At 38.6% G+C, this 19,093-nt stretch overlaps 1 protein-coding gene across 3 annotated transcripts in view; it reads right to left on the bottom strand.

Moving 5' to 3' along the window:
- CA3H2orf42 (chromosome A3 C2orf42 homolog) overlaps positions 1–19,093 on the bottom strand; it is a 32,315-nt gene that overhangs the window by 8,428 nt on the left and 4,794 nt on the right. Inside the window, exons 1-7 of one of the 3 annotated variants that reach the window (XM_060659020.2) lie at positions 17,662–17,727; positions 17,128–17,567; positions 9,196–9,476; positions 7,984–8,818; positions 6,924–7,034; positions 5,268–5,372; positions 3,288–3,392 (exon numbers count right to left, since the gene is read on the bottom strand). In XM_060659020.2, the coding sequence (XP_060515003.1) occupies positions 3,288–3,392; positions 5,268–5,372; positions 6,924–7,034; positions 7,984–8,806 (1,144 nt within the window). In that variant the 5' untranslated portion in view covers positions 8,807–8,818; positions 9,196–9,476; positions 17,128–17,567; positions 17,662–17,727. Of the gene's footprint in view, positions 1–3,287; positions 3,393–5,267; positions 5,373–6,923; positions 7,035–7,983; positions 8,819–9,195; positions 9,477–17,127; positions 17,568–17,661; positions 17,728–19,093 lie in introns of those variants that run through there. The other 2 variants (XM_081795261.1, XM_060659004.3) reach the window with 2 other exon arrangements.

The following is a 19,093-nucleotide window of genomic DNA, read 5'->3' as shown; positions in this document are numbered from 1 at the left end:
GCAGAATGTCAATGACAAAACTGTCACCATTTCTGAGTAACTAAAACAGTGATATATGGACAGTTTGGAAAAGTCACCATACAAAGGGATCTTAAAATTTTTCATCTTGAACTTAGATTGTGGGCTACATGCAGAGATCATGACTAGTCTAAAAGAAGTTCTAACTAACTAGAACTCAGGTGATGTGATGCCAGGGCTTAGACGTACAAATTACTCTTGAAAAGCCCACATAAAACATACAGACTCACAGTCCAGGAGAGATGATGATGACTTTGACAAAGGTAGTGGTAATGGAGATGGTGAGGAGGAGTGGTAATGGAGAATGGGACAGAGAGGGACCACCGTGTGCATCTTACATTAGTGTTGGCATTCTGTCTTTGATTTGGGGAGGTCGGTTTATAGGTACTTATTACATTACTTCAAACAGTAAATAAATACAATTTTAACAGGAAAAAAACAGACTATTTTATTTATTTATTATTTTTTTAAGAGAAAGAGAGCAGGGGAGGGGCAGAGAGAGAAAATCCCAAGCAGTCCACATGCTGTCAGTGCTGAGTCCAATGCGGGGCTCAGTCTCATGAACTGTGAGATCAGGACCTGAGGTGTGATCAAGAGTCAGACACTAAACTGAGTGAACCACCCAGGCAGACCCAAACATAGACTCTTTGAAACTCTTAATTTATTTCATATTTCTAAAAAGTAACTTCTGAAGTTTTATTTATTCTGAGTTAATATAAACAAAATTAAACATGTATTGTAAGATCTCCATTCTTGTCTCTTCCCTTACCATGAAGCCGTAACTATTATAATCTTTCAAAACTCATCTGTTGATTGTCTCCTTTCGAGCTACTATTCACTTTGGAGTGTCTTATTTATTTATTTATTTATTTATTTATTTATCTATCTATTTATTTATAAATAATTTTTTCAAGTTTATTTATTTATTTTGAGAGAGAGACAAAGAGAGGGAGTAGGGGAAGGGGAAGGGCAGAAAGCAAGGGAGAGAGAATCCTAAGCAGGCTCCGTACTGTCAGCACAGAGCCTGATATGGGGCTTGAACCCACAAACCGGGAGCTCATGACCTGAGCCAAAACCAATAGTTGGATGATCAACCGACTCTGCCACCCAGGTGCCTCGTATGTATGTATGTATGTATGTATGTATGTATGTATGTGTGTATGTAGGTATGTATGTATGTATTTATTTATAAAAGATTTTATTTTATTTTTTTATAACTTTTTTTTAATGTCGATTTTTGAGACAGAGAGAGACAGAGTGGGGAAGGGGAAGAGAGAGAGGGAGACACAGAATCTGAAGCAGGCTCTAGGCTCTGAGCTGTAAGCACAGAGCCCAATGTACAGCTCTAACTCATGAACTGCGAGATCATGACCTGAACTGAAGTCAGTCACTTAATGAACTGAGCCACGCAGGTGCCCCTAAAGATTTTACTTCATTTTATTTATTTATTTTTAGAGACAGAGAGAGAGTATAAGTGGAGGAGGGCCAGAGAAAGAGGGAGAGAGAATCCCAAGTAGGCTCCACAGTCAGCATGCAGCCCGATATGGGGCCTGAACTCACGAACTGTGAGATCATGACTTGAGCAGAAACCAACAGTTGGACGCTTAACCGACTGAGCCACCCAGGCGCCCCCCTAAAGATTTTATTTTTAAATAATCTCTACACCCAATGTGGGGCTCAAACTTGCAACCCTGAGATCAAAAATCACATGTTCTACCGACTGAGCCAGCCAGGCACCTGTTTCATTTTTCAAATGACAGTCATTGGACGCCTGGGTGGCTCAGTCGGTTAAGTGTCTGATTCTTGATCTCAGCTCAGGTCATGATCTCATGGTTCGTGAGATGGAGCCCCAAGTGAGGCTCTGCGCTGGCAGTGTGGAGCCTGCTTGGGATTCTCTCTCTCCCATTCTCTCTGCCCCTTCCCTGCTCACGTTCTTTCTCTCTCTCTCAAAATAAATAAGTAAACTTTAAAAAAAGATTAAAATGATAATCATAAACTGCAACATATTCAGCAAAGAACATTACGATTATATGAGGTCTGCAAATATGCTATGAGGAGTGTTTGAAGACCTAAGATGTATCACTTGGAGAAAAGAAGACCTATCAGGCAGCATGATAGCTATGTGTGCAGTGGTAGGGACTGTCACTTAGAACAGGCCTACTCCATGTGGCTAGAGTGAACCAGAACCAACAGGAAGTGTTGGAAGCAAATATTTCTACTTAGTGTGAGGAACACTTTCCTCCCAGCTCTCACTGTCCAGCAATGTTATGAGCTGCCTGAAAAAGTGGTGAGCGCCTCACTACTGGACAAAGCCTGGAAAACTAGCCATCAAGGATGTTTTTAAGGCTATGGGCCAGGACTGGTTGGCTGGTCCACCTCTGAAATTGCTGAGGTCCCATGAAGTTATCACAATCAACCCAAATCCAGCCTGTATTCTCCAATCTTCCTTAATATGTCTATGTAATTTTATATAACTATCTTAGTCTCACATATTTAGATTTTTCTCTAAACGTTTTCCTCCCTTGCTCTGATTTTAAGTTTGAGAGTTAGAATGATCTTCTAAGGCTTTGGCATCTCTCTCACCCAACACACATCCATATACGTGCGTGCACAGACAGGCATACCCTAAGACCAAGGCCATCTACCTTCACTTATTATTTACTATTTGCGCTCCTCCATCTCTAAATTCATTCTGCTAGTCCTGTGTTTTAATGATGTGATTATTCCTTTATTTCATTTAAATCTCTACTTTCTTGTGGCCTAATGCACGCTGGACTGAAGCCTAATTACTTTTCCTATCAAAACAGAACAGAACTACCATTTGCAACAACATGGATAGAGCCAGAGAGTATAATGACAGGTGAAATAAGTCAGTCAGAGAAAGACAAATATCATAGGATTTCACTCTAATGTGGAATTTAAGAAACAAAACAAAGGAAAAGAAGAGACAGAGAGAGAGAGAGAGAAATCAAGAAACAGACTCTTAACTACAGAGAACAAACTGATGGTTACCAGAGGGGGAGGAGAGTCGGGGGATTGGTGAAATATGTGATGGGGATTAAGGAATGCACTTGTAGTGATGAACACCAGATGATGTATGGGATTATGGAATCACTATATCGTATATCTGAAACTAATATAACACTGAATGCTAACTATATTGGAATTAAAACAAAAACTTAAGTCAAAAAAACCAGGATAGAACTACAACACAATTACTTTAATTCTTCTACTTTCAGCAATAGCTAAGTTGGGCGACCAATACTTACCATCAAACTGATAGTGCATGGTTTGATGGATGCGTTCCGTGACACTGGCCAGCCAGTCTTGGAAGGACAGGGTCACTTGAGCCTCATCTAACAGCTGACCACAGGCTAGGAAAAACAAACAAAAAACTTTTCAGTAATTTTTATGGGTTTTTTTGCAAAAACAACAGTTAACTGAAGTCTGAAAAAGCTGCGGATTTTGTACAGAAAAGAGCAACAAGCTGAAATTTAAAGAAATTAGATACATTAAATGAAATGGAAAATTCTAGGATTTTTTTTTTTAAACATTTATTTTATTTTTGAGACAGAGAGAGCATGAACAGGGGAGGGTCAGAGAAAGAGGGAGACACAGAATCTGAAACAGGCTCCAGGCTCTGAGCTGTCAGCACAGAGCCCGACGCGGGGCTCGAACCCACGGACCGTGAGATCATGACCTGAGCCGAAGTCGGACGCTTAACTGACTGAGCCACCCAGGCGCCCCTAGGATTTTTTTTTTTAAGAATCCATCTAGAGGGGTGCTGGGTTGCTCAGCTGGTTGAGCGTCTGACTCTTGGTTTGGGCTCAGGTCATGATCTCATGGTTTGTGAGTTCAAGCCTAGCACCGAGCTCTGTGCTGACTGTACAGTGCCTGCTTGGATTCTCTCTCTGCCTCCCCCCCTGCTCACTTTCTCTCTCAAAATAAATAAATAAACTTAAAAAAAAAAAAGAATCCATCTAGAAAAAAACTGAAAAGTTGTGATTATTAACCACAGAAGGTTTGCAGCCTTTCAACATTAAACTGCAAATTGGAGGAGAGCCTCGCTGGCTCAGTCAGTGGAGCATGTGACTCTTGACCTTGGGGTCATGAGTTCTATCTTTACATTGGGTGCAGAGATTACTTAAAAATAAAATCTTTGAAAAAAAGAAACTGCAAACTTAAGAATGGCGTTGTATAATGGTTGCTTTAGAGATCTATAAATCAGGAGATAAGGATGCCACAACTACTATTCATTTGAAACTAAAATTCTCATTAGGTAAATGTATTTAGTGATAATTTGGATGAAAATCTATTTTATTTTATTTTATTTTTCCTTTGTACCAAAGGAAGTGATGAAAATCTGTTAAAAATCTTCTACCTGATATTTTTGATTTGTTTACTTCTTGACCTTCCAAAAACATTTATTCCTGGAATATGTCAGTTCTTAGCTAATTGGTTAATTAAGATTTGGTTTTGTATTATATGCTATTTATGTACTGATCTTGTCTTTAAAACCACAGTATGAGTGCAGGGATGATATCTAGTTTTTAATCACTCAGCCATAATATATGAGAGTTAAGAAAATGTTGATCCCCAAATGTATGGGCCTAATTATGCTGAATAGAAAAGCAAATATATAGGCTATGTTCAAATTAAGTTATTTTGTCTCATAAGTTCAGAAAGATAACCATGCTACTGCTTTTAGGTATGTTTTCAAACTTCATTTTTTTTTTAACACATGTTGACTTTTAATTGATTGATTGATTGATTAAGTAATCTCTATGCCCAACATGGGGCTTGTACTCACAACCCTGAGATCAAGAGTCACATGGTCTACTGGCTGAGCCAGCCAGGTGCCCCAAACTTCAACTTGGGAGAACAGATTATATTTGCCTTTCTCAGCGAATATTTATCCCTGCAGAATTATAAAATATATTTCTTCAAGTTTGAGGCTCCACACCAACTGCATGTGGGTAACAGGCAACAAAAGGAAAATATCTTATAGAACATGTGCTGCCAAAACATGAAGGAATCTTTGCTGCATTTGTCGTTAAAAAGACACGATTTGGGTCTGGGTATGATTTGAAACCAGTGGAACAGAATAGATCGCAGCCTCAGTGCCTGCTCGTGTTTATCTTACCACTCTTTGGGGGATAACATGCAACATTTCTTTTGATTATATTGCTTTGGGCTTCTTTAGGATGATTTTCCACCTCTTTAGCCTACCCTGGCTAAGGGAAACTTACCCTGCCTTTTTAATGAAGAAGCAACCACAGGTTTTTTCAGGCCACTTTTCCTTAGATTACTGCTCACTGCGTCCTGAGGCAGCAGTGAACTGTTCGTCTGTGCACCTAAACCACACATCATTATAGTGATTTAATAATTTAATAATATGTCTGCAGAATATAAATCAATTCAATATTAATTTCTCAAGAGTCTAAAACATAAAATGTCTTTGCTAAGGTCTAAGTTAGCTTCAGCTTCTAGAAGGAATTAACATTAGCATTAATAAATACATAACATTTTAAGTTTTATATGCTCTTTACTGGAAATTGGGATGTGGGTGTGGGACCTAGAAGTGAAAAGAAGAAAAAAATTCACCCACTGTTCCCACTTCTCAATCACTATCAATTTTCTGGTGAACTACCAGAAAAATTGTGTGTGTATGTGTAGCTGATTTTGCTGGTTTAGTGATTTTAAGTAACTGTGATTATCCCAGGATCACCAAATTTAGCAAAAAAAAAAAAAAAAAACAACAAAAACTAAATTTCAAATAAATGGCTTTTTAATATAGGTATGCTCCAAATATTGCATGGGACATACTTATACTAAAAATTATTGTTTGTATGAAAATCAAATTTTACTGAGCATTCTGTATTTTACCTGAGTTATCTAAACATTTCTTTATACTTCTTTATAATAATTTTTAATGGCTGCCTAATATTCTATCAAGTTAATTTATTATGGTTTATTTAACTACCCCTAGCGGTTGGCCCTTTTTTGTTTTTAATTTTTCAATATTATAAATAATTGTAAAGTTAACATCTGTGGACAAAATGTTTTTCCTGTATCAAGGATTATTTCCTCAGAATCAGGACTACTGAGTCAAAGGATAAGAACTTTTTTTTTTTTTTTTTTTTTTTGCTTTCAGGTTTTCTTGGGAAAGACCAATAAATAAACATTTAACAACAGTCTCTGCTCTATATTGCTGCCAGAATTACTTCTCAAAAACAGAAATGCCCATGTCACTTTTTTCTCCATCTTTCTCCAACATCCCAGCATCAAAACTCCTGTGCATGACCATTTGACCCACTTCCAAAAATACTCCCTCTCACCACAAAAATGTTCCTACTTACATGTGTTGACTGGTAGTATTTTTCTTTTGTTTAGAGTCTAGGACTTACAACACTTATTTACAAAAGCACTTCACTATTTTCATATTGATTTATATGACTTCTTAATTGCCACTGGTACATTTACATTAAAAAAGAAAAATATATATATGATGCCACATGTTGAAAATACAGATAAGAAACTATACTCTTAAATTAGTGCAGAAGATATAATTAACCATTGTCACAAATTTTTAAAAATGCTCTATGGATGAAAACTTCATAACACTATCCTATGGCAAATTAAGGTGTAAAACTGGCCCAAATATTTAAGGGATAAATAAAATATACAATAATAAAAGGAGAATCTGGTTGGATCTTATACTCGGCCAAAAGAACCAACTCTTAGCTCAATTTCACAAAGAATTATCAATGAGGGATAAAACTTTTTTCAGGAAAAAAACATAACAAACATTATTTCTGCATTTGCTAAGACTGAGTGAAATACATAAAATACAGTAAAACAATCTCTAAAGACAACACCACCAAACAAATGAAACAGCTGCTCACCAGGTACTTCCTCTTTTTTCCTCTTCTTTGGCTTAGAGGCAGTAGACTCACAAGCTGATACTGTCGATTCTGAATGGCAACCTAACTGGGGCACAATAACCTCTTTAAGACCTAAAATATAACACATTTCTTAGTTATTAATACCATCCAAGAGTAAGTATGGGACCCTACCTAGAGAAAAATTAATTTATAAAACACAAATTATGGAGTGATTGCCTGCTTTAAAATAAATTCCTATTTATTTATTTATTTATTTATTTATTTATTTATTTATTTAGAGAGCACATGCATGAGCAGGGGAGGGGCATAGGGAGAGGGAGAGAATCTTAAGCAGGCTCCATGCTCAGCATTGAGCCCAACTTGGAGCTCAATCTCGTGACCATGAGATCACAGCCTGAGCTGAAATCAAGAGTCGTTGGATGCACAATTGACTGAGCCACCCACCCCTAACATAATTCCCTTTAAAGAACTCCCCAACACATAGGTTTTTGTTCATGGACCATTAACATGATAAAAGACTCTACAGAGAAATAACACTAAAAAGTTGGGAGTTACTGCCAACTAAAGATCATTAAGAAATGAAAATAAAAAGCATCTATAAGATAAAACTATGTAAAAAACCACAACAAAAGATGATGTAGTCTTTAAATGTCTTTTGAGCAAGGTATTAGTTTTCCTCATCTTCAAAGATGAGAAACAAGCAAGCAAGCCAAAATAAAAGTGTTTGTTTGTTTGCTCTTTGTTTTTATTAATATAGGGCATCTATGAAAGAGTTTAAAAAACACAACAAAAAAGCAAAGCAAAGTTAACTTTTGCTAGATTGATTGTCTCAGTGAAAATGCCCAAGTCTCTTGATCATTAATTTCAATCGACGAACCAACCAGCCAACCAACCAACTTTATGCAAGTGTGCTTACTGGGATTAAAAGAAGGAATGCTTTTCATTTGAATTATCTAGCAACTGCTTCTGAAGGTTGCTAGGACAATCTCCAAATGCCATCAGGGAACTCTTTCATTGCCATTTTAGAAAAACAGAGTAACTGTGTCAACACACCACCTACCGCTGGAATCAAAATTTAGGAAGTCTGAGAATTCCTGAGCCAATGTCTCGTCACTGGCAAAGGCACAGATGCAAGCAAAGAAATGAATACACCTCTGGGCCACCTCATCCTTGGAGGCATTCGACTTATGCGATTTCAGAGCCTGGCAGGAGCAGAAGAACCGGCGCTCGGGCAAGCTTTTGGCACTGATTTTCTGCACAAAGGATGTATGCAAATACCCCAAACTATGCTTCTGGCTTGCCTTGCATTTCACCACCAAAATGTTTTTAGTAATCCTCTGTACAAGGGGACCTGTGGGCTCTGTGGCCAGCTGCCAGATGGTCTGCTTGGTTTCTGGGGAGGCCTGCATTGCATTCAGGACTGAGCTTTTCAGAGTCAGAGGGGTGGCTTCTGCCTGGCAGTTCACTGCCAGCTTGATGTGCTGGCACTGATTCTCCACAACGCTCTGGGTGGCAGCTTTCAGGCATGAGGGGACATAACATCGTCCAGAGCTCAGCTGAGTGATGATTGTCCCATCCACCGTCTGGATTGTCGTCTCTGACACACCTAGCTCCACAAAGCACCGGTGATCGGGGCCCCGGTCTCTTTGCCGCACCGAGTAAACCTGCAGATCAGAGCCTGTTATGATTTTGACAGCTTCAACACTAGGCTGCTTCCGTGCACCGTAGCGGAATATGGTTCCACATGTCTTGTTCTTACAACTCAGTCCCCGGGTTCCATTGTATGTGCCGCATCGGGGACACTTTCTGATTCCCCTCAGTGTGGCCTTCCCCAAATCAGACAAGAAAGCTGGGACTTTAGTCCTCAGAGAGTTTGGCTCCATTTTTCAAAGGCCCTAGAAAGAGCAATAAACCCATCAACATGAATACACACTCATACATACACACACACCAAGTTAAAATCATTTATAAGATTTAGTACAGAAAATAAAATGTAAAGAAATAATCTACCATTTTCAAATTGTACCCTCATAACAGAACATTCACTTAAGCCATCAAGCAAAAGGAAACTTTGCCTTTCACATTATTATATATTTTTAAAAACCTAACAACTAAAGCATTTCTCTAGGTTCAGCACTGTTTTCTACAACAACCTAGATTAGTTAACCTAATTTTTACATGCACAGGTGTTTAATTTGAATAAGAACTGGAGAGTTGGAGAGATGAGTTCTTTCCTTTCCAACATTTCCCATAAAACACAAGCCTATCCTACCTGTATCAGCTGCCACAGCATCCAGAATACAGTGTAACCTGAATCCATAAGACCTGAAAGGTGTTTCATTAGTTTAGGATGATCATAGAAGACAGGCAAAGACACAATCATTTGCAGAGTAAATGATACTGTTTAACCCAAAGTCTTTTGAAGTTTGAACTCTATGGTGTAACAATGCAGACATTCTGCCTCCCCTTTCTTGGCCAGCCAATGGCAAAGCTCCTGCCCAGTGTTCCCAGAGTCGAAGATTCCCAACTGCCCTAAGTGGAGATCTTGGCAGTCTACAAAACAAGAAAAAATGTTAAAGTTATACAAAAGTCTCTCCTCTTAGAATAGGAATCTAAGTCTTCCATAGATATTTGAAAAATATTTGACAGAAATTCTTATGGAAATGCTTGGCTTGTACTTCTAATTTAAAGCAGGTAAAACAGTGCTAATGTCATTCATTACACAGAGAGTTGTCAAGAACACCCAGAGCCATGATACATAATCAGCCAAATAATCATCCTTCTTAATAATAATGTATTGCATCTTAGAGTGCTTTATGCTAGTCAAAGCGCTTTCACATTATTTCATCAGAACCTCACAATACTAGGATCTCATTTGAGCCAAACAACCACCACTCTTCACATGAAAATTAAAAAGCTAAGTAACTTGAGGCACCTGGCTGGCTCAGTCAGTAGAGAATGTGATTGTTGATCTTGGGGTCATGAGTTTGTGCCCCACACTGGGCATAGAGATTACTTAAACAAAACAAAACAAAATAAAACAAAACATGGCTCAGCTGGTTGATCCTCTGACTCTTGGTTTTGGCTCAGGTCATGATCTCACAGTTCATGGGATTGAGCCCCGCACTGGGCTCTAAGCTGACAGCACAGAGCCTGCTTAGGGTTCTCTCTCTCTCCCTCTGCCCCTCTCCCCTACTCTCTCTCTCTCTCTCAAATAAGCTTAAAAAACAAACAAACAAACAAAATGCTAAAAAAACTTAAAAAAAATTTTTTTTAATGTTTATATATTTATTTTTGACAGAGAGATAGATAGAGAGCAAGTAGGGAAAGGGCAGAGAGACAGGAAGACAGAATCCCAAGCAGGCTCTGCACCATCAGCCCAGAGCCCGATGCTGGGCCTGAACCCACGAATCGCAAGATCATGACCTGAGCCGAAACCAAGAGTCGGATGCCTAACCAACCGAGCCACCCAGGCGCTTCTTAAAAAATTTTTAAATTTATATAAAAAGTAACTTGCCTGAGGTCACCCAGCAAAATCATCAATGTGGTTTCCAGTGTCTGTTAGGAAGAGTGTGAATCTCTGCTTTTAATTTCCCTCTAATATTATGAAAATTTTCAAATATAAAAAAAAACAGAATTATACAGTGCACCTCCATATGCCCACCCACTAGATTCTACAATTAACATTTTACTATATTTGCTTTATCACATATCTATTTATTCCTTTCTCCATCCATCAATCCCTCTTATATTTTACTGTATTTCGAAGTAGTTTGCAGACATCAATTCAGCATGCATATTATTAATTAAAGTTCAACATTAAAAAAAATTTTTTAATGTTTATTCATTTTTGAGAGACAGAGCATGAGCGGGGGAGGGGCAGAGAGAGAGGGAGACACAGAATCAGAAGCAGGCTCCAGGCTCTGAGCTGTCAGCACAGAGCCCAAAACGGTCTCAAACTCACGAACCAATAAAATCTTTTTTTTTTCTTAATGTTGAACTTTATGGGGAGCCTGAGTGGCTCAGTCGGTTAAGCGTCCGACTTTGGCTTGGGTCATGATCTCACGGTTTATGGGTTCCAGCCCCTCATCAGGCTCTGTGGTCCAGCTCAGAGCCTGGAGCTGGCTTCGGATTGTGTCTTCCTCTTTTCTCTCTCTACCCGTCCCCCGCTCGCATTCTGTCTCTCAAAAATAAACGTTAAAAAAATAATAAAATATTTTATTAAGATGGGGGGGGGGGGTGGCAGGCACCTGGGTGGCTCAATTGGTTAAGCGTCTGACTTTGGCTCAGGTTATGATCTCACGGTCTGTGGGTTTGAGCCACGCATTGGGCTCTGTGCTGCCAGCTCAGAGTCTGGAGTTCAGATTCTGTCTCCCTCTCTCCCTGCCTCTTTCCCACTTGTGCGCGTGCTCCCTCTCCCTCTCTCTCAAAAATAAATAAACATTTAAAAAAAAAAAGTTTTTTTGGGGGGGGTGCCTGTGGCTCAGTTGGTTGAGTGTCTGACTCTTGATCTCAGCTCTTGTCATGATCTCATGGTTTGTGGGTTTGAGCCCTGCCTCAGACTCTATGCTGACAGTGCAGAGCCTGCTTGGGATTCTCTTTCTCTCTGTCCCTCATCACTCTCTCTCTCAAAAATAAACTTAAAAAAAATATTTAAAAAAATCTTTTTTTTAAAGTTTGCCCAGGGGGAGGGGAGGGGCAGAGAGAGAGAATCCCAAGCAAGCCCCACATTCAGCTTGTAGGCTGATGCAGGGCTTGAACTCACAAATGGTGAGATCATGACCTGAGCAGAAATCAAGAGTTGGACACTTAACTGACTCAGCCACCCAGGTACCCCTTTAAGTAATCTCTACACCTAACGTGGGGCTTGAACTCACAACCCTGAGATCAAGAGTCATGTGCTCTACAGACTGATCTAGCCCGGTGCCCCAAATTTCAATATATATTTTTAAGGCAATCTGCTTGTGGTGTTGAAATTGGCTGTTAGTATTGCTCTTGCCCCCTGACCCCAAAGGATGATGTTGATGAAGTATTTTCCTTCCACATTTTCTATAGTCTATTTGCTAATCAACAAATTGTAAAGTACAAATAAGGAAAGTCTAAGAATGCCCACGTTTTCATTAGTGCTATAAATTAATGGCCCAACTGTAATATGTGTTGTGATGTATCCACTAAGTGAATAAAGCTTTGTGAAATATAATCTATTGCAGTTTTCCACCTTGGCACTACTGACATTTAGGGCTGACATTCTTTGTTGTAGGGAAGAGTTCTATACATTGTAGAATGTTTGGTAGCATCCAGGGTCTCTACCCACTAGATGCCAATAGCAGTCAACTCTTCCTCCCTATGTGTTAAACAAACAAACAAACAAACAAACAAACAAACAAACAAACAGTTTCCAGATATTGCTGAATGTCCTCTGGGAGGCTAAGTCACCCATTAAACACCCCTAATCTAGGAGAGCCAGGGTGGCTCAGTCTGTTAAGTGTCTGACTCTCGATATCGGCTCAGGTCATGGTCTCACAGTTCGTGGGATCAAGCCCTGCATCAGGCTCCATGCTGACAGCATGAGCCTGTCTGGAATTCTCTCTTTCCCTCTGTCTGTTCCCCTCCCCCCACACACGCTCTCTCTTTCTCTCTCAAAATAAATAAGTGGGGCACCTGGGTGGCTCAGTCGGTTAAGCATCTGACTCTTGGTTTTGGTTGAGGCCATGATCTCATGGTGAGCCTGCACTGGGCTCTGTGCTGCCAGTATGGAACCTGCTTGGGATTCTGTCTGTCTCCCTCTCTCTGCCTCTCCCCCCGCCTCTCTCAAGATAAATAAATAAACGTTTAAAAAAGTTTAGAAAGGGGAACCCTCTTGCACTGTTGGTGGGAATGCAAACTGGTGCAGCCACTCTGGACAACAGCATGGAGGTTCCTCAAAAAAGTAAAAACAGAATTACCCCATACCCAGCAATAGCACTACTAGGAACTTATCCAAAGGATACAGGAGTGTTGATATGAAGAAACATATGCACCCCAATGTTAATAGCAGTGCTATCAACAATAGCTAACATATGGAAAGAGCCCAAATGTCCATCAACTGATGAATGGGTAAAGAAGATGTGGTGTGTGTGTGTGTGTGTGTGTACACACACATACACATACATATACACATATACATATATATATACAATGGAACACTACTCGGTGATGAAAAAGAATGAAATCTTGCCATTCGCAACTACGAGGATGGAACTGGAGGGTGTTATACTAAGCAAAATGAAGTCAGTCAGAGAAAGACAGATACCATATGATTTCACTCATATGTGGAATTTGAGAAACTTAACAAATGACCATAGGGGAAGGGAAGGAAAAATAAGATACAAACAGAGAGGGAGGCAAACCATAACAGACTCTTAAATACAGAGAACAAACTGAGGGTTAATTGGGGGTGGACGACTGGGGGAGTGGGGATAATGGGTGATGGGCATTGAGGAGGGCACTGTGTTAGGGTGAGCACTGGGTGTTGTATGTAAGTGATGAATCACAGGAATCTGCTCCTGAAGCCAATACTACACTGTATGTTAGCTAACTTGACAATAAATTAAAAAAAAAAGTTTAAATAAATAAATAACTAAGCTTTAAAAAAACAAAACCCTAATCCAGAGACATTAGTTTGTTTACACAGCATTTCCTTTCTAGGCCAATAAACTTCTTTAGCAGGTATTTTCATTCAGCCACACGTGGGTTCTTAAGAGAGAATGTTGTTCCAAAGTCAAAAGATAGAATATTTAGTTTGCTCTTTACCACCAGTTATTTCTTTGACCAAGTTTAACTTCTGAGTTTCAGGTTGGCTTTCATTTGCAAAATAAAAAATATATATGTATATATAAATAAAATATAAACATATAAAAATATATATAAATATATAATATATTATAATATATAATATATAAAATATAAATATATACAAACATATAATACACAATATATTAATATCAATATAATTATTTACATATTAACATATATTAATATAGAAATATATTAAAATATAGAATATATAAAATATAATATACGAATATATATTTGTATACATTTATACAAATATAAACAATAAATATATATTATATATAAATATATGTATAAATAAAAATATATATGAAAGAGCTTAATAAAAATTTATTTCTATTTTTAAAGAATTCTTTTTAATTTTTAAAATTTATTTATTTTGGAGAGAGAAGCAGGCATTCCTGTGCACATACATGAGCAGGGGAGGGGCAGAGAAAGAGAGAGAGAGAGAGAGAGAGAGAGAGAGAGAGAATCCCAAGTAGGCTTCATGCTGTCAGCTTGGGGCCTCACTCAGGGCTTGAACTCACAAACTGTGAGATCATGATCTGAGCCAAAGTCAAGAGTTGGACATCCAACCAATGAGCCACCCAGTCACCACCGGAATTAATCAATTTCCAAATTACATTGATGATGATGACTTAACATATCATTAAAATGGGAAAAAAATAACTTTGTTCATTAAGGAAGGAACTGGTTTGCCAATTATACATGGTGAAGCCTTAAGGTGCTGTAGTTTCAGCATCATCATAGGAATTCCACTCTCCTTTTATTTTTTATTTTACTTTTGGGTTATTCTCTGAAGAGGGCAATTTGTTAGTATCTTTCAAAATAAAAAATGCACACTTCTTTAAAAATAACTTTTAATTTGGGAATAACTTTAGATGTAAAGAAAAGATAAAAAAAATCGGAGAGATTCCTGTATACCCACCCAGCCTCCCCAAGTGTTAACATCTTATCGAATCATGAGAGATTTGTCAACACTAAGGTTTTAATATTGGTACAATACTATCAACTCTACTACATACAGACTTTATTAGGATTCACCAGTTTTTCCACTAATGGCACTTTTTTTTTTTTAAGTTTATTTGAGAGAGAGAGCACAAGGAGGAGAGGTAGAGAGAGAGAGGGAGAGAGAGAGTCCCAAGCAGGCTCTGCACTGACAATGCACAGCCCCATGTAGGGCTCAGACTCAGAAACTGTGAGGTCATGACCCTAGCTGAAAACAAGAGTTGGATGCTCAACTGACTGAGCCATGCAGGAACCTCCTAATGGCACTTATTTAAGAATAATTTTTTTTTTAAGATTTTTTTAAAGATTTTTTTAAAATTTAATTTAAAGTGATCTCTACACCCAACATGGGGCTCAAACTTAGAACTCTGAGATCAAGAGTCGCATGTTCTACTGACTGAGCCAGCCAGGCACCCCAACAATAAACTTTTTATTTTAGAATAATTTCACATTTTCAGAGAAGTTGCAAAGATAAAATAGAGAGTTCCCAGATACCTTTCACTCAGTTTCCCCCAACGTTAACATCATATGTTATTACCACAGGACATTTGTCAAAACTAAGAAGCCAACATTAGTACATTATTATTAACTAAACTAGACTTTCTCCTTTTTTCTGTTCCAATCCAAAATACCACATTGCATTTGTCATGTCTTCTTAGTCTTCTTGGAGCTGTAGTTTTGTCTTTCCTGGTTGTTCATAATCTCGGTAATTCTGAAGAGTCAGGTATTTTATAGAGTGTCCCTTAATTTGGAGTAATCTGATGTTTTCTCTGCATATTTAAAAATTTTTTTTATTTTATTATTACTTTTTTTTAATGTTTATTTTTGAGAAAGAGAATATGCAAGCAGGGGAGGGGCAGAGAGAGAGAGGGATGGGGGATCTGAAATGGGCTCTGTGCTAACAGCAGAGAGCCCAACATGGGGCTTGAACTCACAAACTGTGAGATCATAACCTGAGCCAAAGTTGGATGTTTAACCAACTGAGCCACTCAGGTGCCCTTACTTTTTTTTTTTTTTAATTAAAAAAATTTATTTATTTATTGAGAGAGAGAGAGAGAGAGAGAGAGAGAGAGAGAGAGAGAGAGTATGTGTGTGAACAAGCAGGGGAGGGGCAGAGAGAGGTGAGAGAGAGAATCCCAAGCAGGCTCCATACTATTAGTGCAGAGCCTGCCACGGGACTTCAATTCACAAACCTATGAAATCATGACCTGAACTGAAATCAAGAGTTTGAGGCTTGGGGCACCTGGGTGGCTCAGTTGGTTGAGGGTCCAGCTTCAGCTCAGGTCATGATCTCACAGTTGGTGAGACTGAGCCCGGCGTGGGGCTCTGTGCTGATGGCTTGGAGCCTGAGGCCTGCTTTGCATTCTGTGTCTCCCTCTCTCTCTGCCCCTCAACCACTCATACTCTGTCTCTCTCTCTCAAAAAAAAAAAAAAAAAAAAGAGTTGGAGGTTTAACTGACTGAGCCACCCAGGCGCCCCTCTGCCCTCTCTGCATATTTCTTTTGACACAGTAATTGCACTAATTAGAATTTATCTTACAGATATTCTCCCACATATGAAATGTGGGATATATAAGGTTATTCACTAAAGCACTTTTGTAACAACAAAACATTAGAAACAACCTAATGCCCACCAAGAAGGAACTAGTTGGGGGCGCCTGGGTGGCTCAGTTGGTTAAGCGTCAGATTTTGGCCCAGGTCATGATCTCACAGTTTGTGAGTTCGAGCCCTGCGTCAGGCTCTGTGCTGACAGCTCAGAGCCTGGAGCCTGCTTCATATTCTATGTCTCCCTCTCTCTGCCCCTCCCCGACTCATGCTCTGTCTCTCTCTGTCTCAAAAATAAATAAACGTTAAAAAAAATTTTTTTAATTAAAAAAAAAAAAAAAGAAAAGCAAGGTATAGAACAGCCAAGTATGATATGCTGTCAACATATCAGGAGAAGGAAGGAAACATACATACACAATATACATATACAATAAGATAATTTCCTAAAATTTCTTTTTTTTTTAACTTAAAAAAAGTGTCTTAAAATTATACAATATAAAAGCAAAATTTAGGGGCAAAAATTATCATTAAACATATCTTATCCTATCTCACTTTATATACTCAAATAAATTCAAGGCAGATTAAAATGTTCAAGTATAAAAGTTGGAACTGTTAACATAGTAGGACAAAGGGAGGGGATTTAACATTTTTTAAGGATATCAGAATGATCATGGCCTAAATGACACAAACCCCAGAATCCTGACTGTATTAGTGTGTTTGTGTGTTTTTTTAAGAAACCTCTTTATTGAGGTATATTTTATAGACCACAAAATTCATCCATTTTAAGTATACAATTCAATGACAGTCATTATACTTACAGAGGTAGGCATCCATCACTACAGTCAGTTTGAGAACACTTCTATCACCCTAAAAAGACCCCTCTGGCCATTTGCAGTCAATTACCATTCCCACCCCCAGGCAATCACTAATCTGTCTTATTGTCTCTCCAGATTTAGATTTTTTGGACATTTCATATAGATGGAATCATACAATATGTGGGATTTTGTGTTTGTATTCTTTCATTCAACATGCTGTTTTTAAGGTTGAACCACATTGTAGCATGTATTAGTAATTCATTCGCTTATATTGCTGAAAAGCATTCCATTGTATGGATATATCATTTTGCTTATCCATTCACCAGCAGACAGATAACTGTTCTGTTTCCAATTTGTGGCTATTATCAACATGCTGCTGAGAACATTAACATGCAAGTCCCCATGTAGACAAGGATCTTCATTTCTCTTGGGTATCTAGATACCTAGAAGTAGAATTACAGGGTCATAGTTTAACTTAAACTTTTAAAGAAATGACCAAACTGCTTTCCAAACTGAAAAGCATTGTTATATTCATACCAGCAACATAAGAGGGTTCCTGCTTCTCCTCTTCTCTTCCTGGCCAACATGTATTATTATCTTCTTCTTTCAAAAAAAATGTTTATTGATTTCTTTTGAGAGAGAGCGAGAGAGCAAGGGAGGGACAGAAAGAGAGGAAGAGAGAGAATCGTAAGCAGGCTCCTTGCTTTTAGCACAGACCCCTACATGGGGCTCACTCGCATGAACCACGAGGTCATGAACTGAGCTGAAATCAAGAGTCTGATGCTTAACCGACTGAGCCTCCCTGGAGCCCCTTGTCTTATTATGGCCATTTGGTTACAGTAGGTGTAAAGTGGTACCTCCCTGTGCTTTTAACTTGCATTTCTCTAACGAATAATGATGTGGAGCAACATATTACATGCTTCTTTAGCCACATCGATATCTTTGGGGAAATACTATCAAAGATTTTGCTCGTTTTACTTTATTATTAATTTTTAAAGTAGGCTCCACGCCCAACACCAGGCTTGAACTCACAACCCTGAGATCAAGAGTCAGACCCTCCCCTGACTGAGCCACCCAAGGACCCCTCGCCCATTCTAAAATTAGACTGAGGGGGGTTGGCTGGCTAAATCAGTAGAGAATGCGACTCTTGATCTCAGCATCATGAGTTCAAGCCCCACATTGGGTTGTAGAACTTACTTAAAATAAATAAATACATACATACATACATACATACTGATTATATTTGAATACATAAAAATGAAAATTTTCTGCATGGAAAAATATATCATAAGCTAAGTACAAAGGTGAAAAAAAACTTGAAGAATAAAAGAAGTGCAAGGCTTGTACACTGAAAACTTCAAACGTCATCAAAAGAAATTAAAGACCTAGCAAAATGGAAAAGCATCTCATGCTTGCAGACTGGAAAACTAATATTGTTAGGAAGGCACTACTCCCCCAACTGATCTACAGATACAACGTAGTCCCTATCAAAATCTCAGATTTTTTTTGCAAACTGACAAGGTGGTCCTAAATTTTATATAGAAATGCAAGGCACCTGGTAGAGCCAAAACAATCTTGAGAAAGAAGAATACAGTACAAGGACTCACACTTCTTCTTCTTCTTCTTTTTTTTTTTTAATGTTTATTTGTTTTTGTGAGAGAGAATGAGAGAGAGTGAGCAGGGGAGGGGCAGAGAGAGAGGGAGACACAGAATCCAAAGCAGGCTCCAGTCTCCGAGCCACCAGCACAGAACCTGATGTGGGGCTCGAACTCATGAATCGTGAGACCATGACCTGAACTGAAGTCAGATGCTTAACCTGAACCGAAGTCAGATGCTTAACCAACTGAGCCACCCAGGCGTCCCTCACACTTCTTGATTTCAAAATTTACTATAAAGCAAATTAAGGCAATGTGGACAGAGAAGACAAATACTGTATGATTTTACTTATATGTATAATCTTAAAAAGCCA

The sequence above is a fragment of the Panthera onca genome, chromosome A3 (genome assembly GCF_046562875.1).
Source record: "Panthera onca isolate mPanOnc1 chromosome A3, mPanOnc1 haplotype 2, whole genome shotgun sequence".
NCBI lineage: Eukaryota > Metazoa > Chordata > Mammalia > Carnivora > Felidae > Panthera > Panthera onca.
This window is presented reverse-complemented; position numbering and strand designations above follow the sequence as displayed.